This window comes from Ctenocephalides felis, unplaced genomic scaffold (genome assembly GCF_003426905.1).
Source record: "Ctenocephalides felis isolate EL2017-DRISC unplaced genomic scaffold, ASM342690v1 CF-g0.4_SCAFFOLD_00845, whole genome shotgun sequence".
Taxonomy (NCBI): domain Eukaryota; kingdom Metazoa; phylum Arthropoda; class Insecta; order Siphonaptera; family Pulicidae; genus Ctenocephalides; species Ctenocephalides felis.
Genome location: NW_020536999.1, coordinates 7,930,085 through 7,936,496, shown reverse-complemented (window position 1 = coordinate 7,936,496; position 6,412 = coordinate 7,930,085). Strand labels below are relative to the sequence as shown.

Genomic DNA, 6,412 nt, shown 5'->3' with positions numbered 1-6,412 from the left:
AAAAACTCGCAGCTGAATTGTTTTTAACTTCAACTTGATCTGTTGTTTATAAAAGGAAAATGGAGGAAAAATGTCAAAGTGGTTTATGGAATTATACGTCAAATTCGAAGATAAATTCATAGTAAAAGGTCAGTGTTAGAAATATATCATATTAAACAATAAACGAATTAGTATATTTTTATACGTTTATAACATATATATTTTAAATATAAAATCTTAACTTTTAAGAACTCATCACCACTTTGCTTATTATACCTTCAAACTTCAAACATGTCTGAAGAAACAAATTCGAATAAAACAATTAAAAATGAAACCAATCGATGATTATCCTCAAGTTAAACAGGAATATGATGATTATGAAGATACATCAGATATTTGTAGGATAATGATATATGTCTGCAGCAATTTTAAAATCTGAGGTAACTATCGATGAGGAAATAAAAAAGAATCGATTGATGAGCATGATGCTTCGGTAACGCCCAATGGAACGAAGAGATCAGTAATTTAAGTAATTTAGTGGATAGCACGAACAAATCATTGAAAAAGTTTCAGGAAAACATAGAACAACTAAAGTTGAAATCTATGAATGTGAAACATGCACTAAAACATTCAAAACAAAGCAAAATTTAGACCATCATAAGATGAGCCATACTGGAGAACGGCCTATGAGTGCAAAATATGCAATAAAAACATTCAAAGCAAAGCAAAACTTAGACAAACATAAATAATTCATACAGGAGGACAGCGTCATGAGTGCCATATATGCCAATAAAATATTTGCACTGGAAAGTAATTTAAGAAAGCATTATCACTGCATACCGAAAAACGTCCTTATATTTGTGAAATTGCAATAAAAAGTTCAAAACAAGGCGATACTTAAACTTACATGATGTGGTTCACTCTGGGAACGCCGTTTTGAGTGCATAATATGCAATAAAAGATTTTCAAGACCATCTAATTTAAAAGGCATTTCTCAGTGCATACTGGAGAACGCGCCTATAATTGTGAAATATGCAATGATAATTTCACCAAAACAAATCTTAAACCAACACAAATGATCCATACTGGAGAACGACCTCATGAGTGCAAATATGCATAAAACATTTATACATATAAATGGTTTGAGATCCCATTTACCAGTGCATACTGGAGTACGACCTTATGAATGTGAAATATGCAATAAGGCATTTGCAAGAAAACATTCATTAACAAACATAAAAGAGTACATGCTATAGAACGTCCTATAAGGAAACAGTCACAAAACTTTTGAATTAGTCGTGAAACTGTCTAACCTATAATACTTATCAATCACTCAATTTATATTGATACAGGATATTAAATGCAATTTGTGTATTATTATATTTCATTTATAACTCTGGTTGTTACTCATAATCAATGAATTGTATGTAATTGTAATAAGTAAATATAAATGTTTAAATATAACATTGTGGTTATTTTAATATCTTTTAATGAATCGCAAAATGTGTTGGTAAGCGCATAACTCAAAACGCCTGGACCAATTTGGCCAATTCTTTTTTTAAAATGTTCGTAGAAGTCCAGAGATGGTTCTTACGGCAAGAAAAAATCGAATAATTGCCGGGAAAACCCTAAACAAACTTTTCTTTTTCACATACAAAACGTTTACTAACTAAAACGTAGAATCAATTTGAGTTTAATTGCTATTATATAAAGTTCATATTAAATCATAAGCACCCACTGTTTTTCCTCCTAAACGATTATTCGGATTTTGATAAATTTTTCTGAAATTTGTTAAGGAAATTTTCTAGAATGTATGTGATTATAAAGTACTGAGATGTATGTGCAATATTGTAGAAATCTGTAAATATAAAAATAAATGGAAAACATTGAAAAAAACGACATGTAGTTGTTTGCATTGACAACAAATGAAAAATCATCTGCCAAAAATTCCAATTTACTTATGAATCTAAATATTATTAGAATATGTATAATAATTTATGATTATGAATAAGAAAAATGAAATGTCTACATTATTATTACCAAAAAGCAACTGAGATGTGCCAGAAATTAAAATAATATAAGATACAGTATATGTATGGCAGATTGAATGATATACATATGAACAAGGATATGACAAATTAATTCACTTAAAATATTAAATTAAGTATTAAACAGTCAATAATTATTATTTTTAGGTAAACGGTAAATTAGTATTATATTAAAAAATTGTAGGCATGGATACAGGACAACGTCTGTCGGGTCATCTAGTTGAAGATAAAAATACAACTTTCAAGTTTTTTAGAGACTAAAATGTTTTCTTTATAGTTCAAAGGATCTTTGTTTTGGTTTTACTTTTACCTTTCTGCACTCTTTGCTCCGTATCTCCATAATGGCTGGACCAGCCTTTGCCAAAAAATAATTAGCACATTTCCCTATCAATATGAATCGAATGTTTTTTGAATCACTGTAACTTTTTGAAAACATTTAAAATTCTTCCTATATTTCATTACAGTACGGGAAGTTCCAGCAATTTCTCCACCATACACCACTAGTTTTTATCGATTTAAATTTTGAAAATAATGTTTACTTAATATATGAATACTTTACATCGATCATTTTTACGCACTTGCAATTGAAATTCCCGCCACTTTATCTCGATGTTGCCAGCACTAGTTGTCACCATTATTTTGTACTGTCAAAAACATTTCGTTCGGCATCTTTCAAGTTTGATTTTAACTTTCAAGTACTTTGCAACATAAACAAAAAGTGGTAAATAAATATTAATGTACACAATGTTTCTGTCATTATTTAATATTCTTTTTTATTATTACCAGGATATAACCACAAAATAAAACAAATTCTTCACAATGTCTTCTCATATGAGTACCAAAGAAAAAATATTGCACATAGTGGACGATATTGAATTAATATCAAAAGAATTGATAGAAAACCTGATTGCACCGAAACAACAAAAGTTATCCAGTGCTGATCACCAGCTTTTGACAGAACTTCTGGTTTCAAAAGACAAGGATTTAAAAAATGCTATGAAACTTGCATCCGAACAAGCTGCTATTGAAGTTAAAATTAATGCAGTTAAATCGGAAGTTGAAAGACAAGTAAATATAATGATATAAATACAGTTACCTTTGTATAACACGGGTGTTGATTTTCAAAAATCTATGTTATAATTTATGAAAGAATTAGTACAAAAATTGAGGTTAGGTTTTATAATTTAAAGACAATCATAATGGAGATAATAATGTTTATTATTATTTTCTTGTACTTCTGTTATTTGCGATTCCTTGCTTTTAGTGAAAAGATTTTTATATATTTCTTTATTAACGCTAAGAACTTGTACAGTTTTAAATTTTGTGCTTACTTTATTTGAAGAATCGTTATTTGAGAAATATGAATATCTGTTCAAGTAAGCATAAGCCTTTTTTCTGCAATAACTTATGCGCTCGAACGTAAAATGCTAAATAATTTCACTAATTTCAAATTATATAAAGTTTGCTTTTAATCGATTGTATTTTATTTTCTTTTTTAGAATTTTGCTCAATTTTTGAATCATATTAGAGTGATTATAAATTTTATATAAGTATTGTTATTACCTGTATTGTCTGTATCTTTACTTTGATAGATATTTGTATTGTACTGTCAATATAGCAGTTTTTAACTTTCACACATTTTAATTAATATTGTGCATCTTTTTCAACTAGGACCAACATATATTGCAATTCCAAAGACAACTGAAGGAAGCCGAACAAATTTTGTCAACAGCATTATATCAAGCAAGACAAAAACTGCAAAGTATTAACAAAGCTAACAAGAAACCAGTTTCTACTGAAGAACTTATAAAATACGCTCACAGGTTAATAAATTTAATAAGAAAGGTTTATTTTTGCATAGAGTAGGACAGGGCACAAACATTTAATTTAACTTTAATATTGTGAAAATTGAAAAAAAAACATATTACAATTAATTTTCGAACTATGTTCAGTAAAATTTCCAGCTATTTTATAATTGTAGAACTGTATATTTTGCTATTTTTCTAAAATTTCTATCTGTTACTCCAGTCAATAGAGCGTTTTGGGTCTGAATTTTTTTACTGTGCTCCAATTTGCATGAAATTTTAGAATTAGATTCATCTTATCCTAAAGTTCAAAAGTGAAAACACTATTCAATCTATTTTATTTATAATCTAAATATATATTAAACATAAAGAACAAAATTTAATCAACTCTTTTAATTTCATCATCATAAATCTTGCTTTTGTATGTATTTCTGTTGAACTTATCATAATTAGTCATTGTTTGTTGAAATACACTTATCACAAATAAGATAAATATAATTCTGCTTGAAATCATATTTTATGGACAGGTCTTTTTACAAAGATCTTACTATACACAAACTTTGTATTCACTCTCGAATCTTCAAGCCCTATTCTACCCTATTTGAGTTGCATACTAACCTATTACTGCTTATCAATTTTATAATATTACCTTTACCCAGGATAAGTTCTTCCAATGCAGTTTGCGCTCCCCTAACCTGGCACCAAGGCGACATGAGAAGACCGTACCCAACCGATTTAGAAATGAGATCAGGATTCCTTAGCAGACCCGATCTTCCATTAAATGGTCACGGTATCCCTCACCAGAATATTGTCAATGATGTCCACCGAGGAGGCCATGCAGCCGACATTCCTGCATCATCACAAAGTCAATTTGCATGGCATCCATCTGGGGAATTGCATATGACGATGGGTTCCAGCGGGGGCATGGTCACGCTTGATACTAGAGCTTCTCATAAGGAGACTACGCAAGATGATATTGAAGTTATGTCCACGGATTCGAGTAGTAGTAGTTCGAGTGATTCACAATGAAGATTTAGAGTTAGGGTGTATTTAAGGATATTTTCTTTAAGGAGATATTTTTATATGAGGTTTGTGTGGAAGGAGGAAGGATAATACTTTCTAATATGGAACTGAAAGTAGAGAGCATTGAAAATTGATTTTTAATGAACTTGTTAAGATAAAAAATCATGCTTACGATTAATTGAATGAAAGAATACTCAATTCACAGCATTTTCAGACAATTTCAAATATTTTCAGATAATTTAAAACATTGTTTTGAGTATGCATCATTTTCAGACAATTTACAACATTTATATATAATCTACAATATTTTCAGATAATTTACTACATTTTTGGATAATTTAAAACATTTTCAGATAATTTAAAACATTTTTAGACAACTTTAATAATTATTTCACTTTAATATCACAACACATTCTTCACAATATTTTGGAAATTATAAAATTTTATAATTAAAAAGTTACATGTTGTTTCATTGTAGATTGCTAAATTTGAATTTGCCTGTTTCAGTAATTGCAATTATTACATTAAATAAAAACACTGTGCATAGTTATAATCATAAAATATTTTAAAAATTAAAAATGGTTTTTAAAATTTTCATTTTTCGAATTCAAATTATTGCGCGCTTTGCGCCCTACTTTACCGACTTCGGCAGCCATTGCTCCGATGTGAAGTATGTCAAAGTATCAAGGAGTTCCATTAGTGCAGATCTATTTATAAATGACGAGTGTTTTAAATTAAATATCAAAAGATTTGTGTTGAATTTTATCAAAATAACGTGCATTAAAGTGTTAAAAGGATTTTCTAAATTATTAAAGGTAGGAATTTAACATTCTACACGCAAAATGTACATGAAATGTTAAGTAGGGTTTGGCATTGTTTATATTTGCCACACCCCGGTTTGATTGATATTTATTAATGGAACGAGTATAAATAAGGATAAAACTCGGGTTTGGATTAGTTTTTTGTTGTTTCTGATGTATACAGTTTTTGTTTTTAGTAATAATTTATTTGATTGAGTTTCCATTTAAATTTCTCGATTTGACAGCATATCTGCATTGCAGTCCATTTTGGATTTGTAGAAAACACGTCCGCAAGGATAATATTGTACTTATGTATGATTGTGTATGCATGAATGTACATAATTAATTAAGATTTATAAATGATATTTATGGTGTGTTTTGTGTGTGATAAATATTATTATTGATAATAATATCGCGAAATATTTTTGGACTCATTTTAATTTTTTCTTCAAATATTTGCTCATTTAAAAGATACATCTAATTATCTAATTTAGTTTTCCTTATCAAACAGAAAACATTCTTTATTTTTCTTTAAGTCTATTAATTTCTGCATTCTTAATTAAATATTACAAACGAATTTGATAAAAAATGATTACAAAATTATTGCATATCAATTCTATTGATTGATAATTATAATAAAAAATGAATTAAATTAAATCTAATTAAATGATGGAATAATAATTATAATAATAATAAATTCGGCAACAAACATATTTTTTTTTATTTCCTACTTTCTTAGTTTGTTATATTTTTTTTA

The 6,412-nt window shown here is 28.2% G+C and overlaps 1 protein-coding gene across 2 annotated transcripts in view; it reads left to right on the top strand.

The window, feature by feature from the left end:
* The window catches only part of LOC113373444 (mediator of RNA polymerase II transcription subunit 4-like), a 20,067-nt gene extending 15,014 nt beyond the window's left edge, over positions 1-5,053 (top strand). Inside the window, exons 1-4 of one of the 2 annotated variants that reach the window (XM_026613741.1) lie at positions 2,693-2,748; positions 2,814-3,095; positions 3,699-3,850; positions 4,492-5,053. In XM_026613741.1, coding sequence (XP_026469526.1) covers positions 2,847-3,095; positions 3,699-3,850; positions 4,492-4,861 — 771 coding nt within the window. In that variant the 5' untranslated portion in view covers positions 2,693-2,748; positions 2,814-2,846 and the 3' untranslated portion in view covers positions 4,862-5,053. Of the gene's footprint in view, positions 1-2,692; positions 2,749-2,813; positions 3,096-3,698; positions 3,851-4,491 lie in introns of those variants that run through there. The other variant, XM_026613749.1, reaches the window with a different exon arrangement.
* The last annotated feature ends 1,359 nt before the right edge of the window (positions 5,054-6,412 follow it).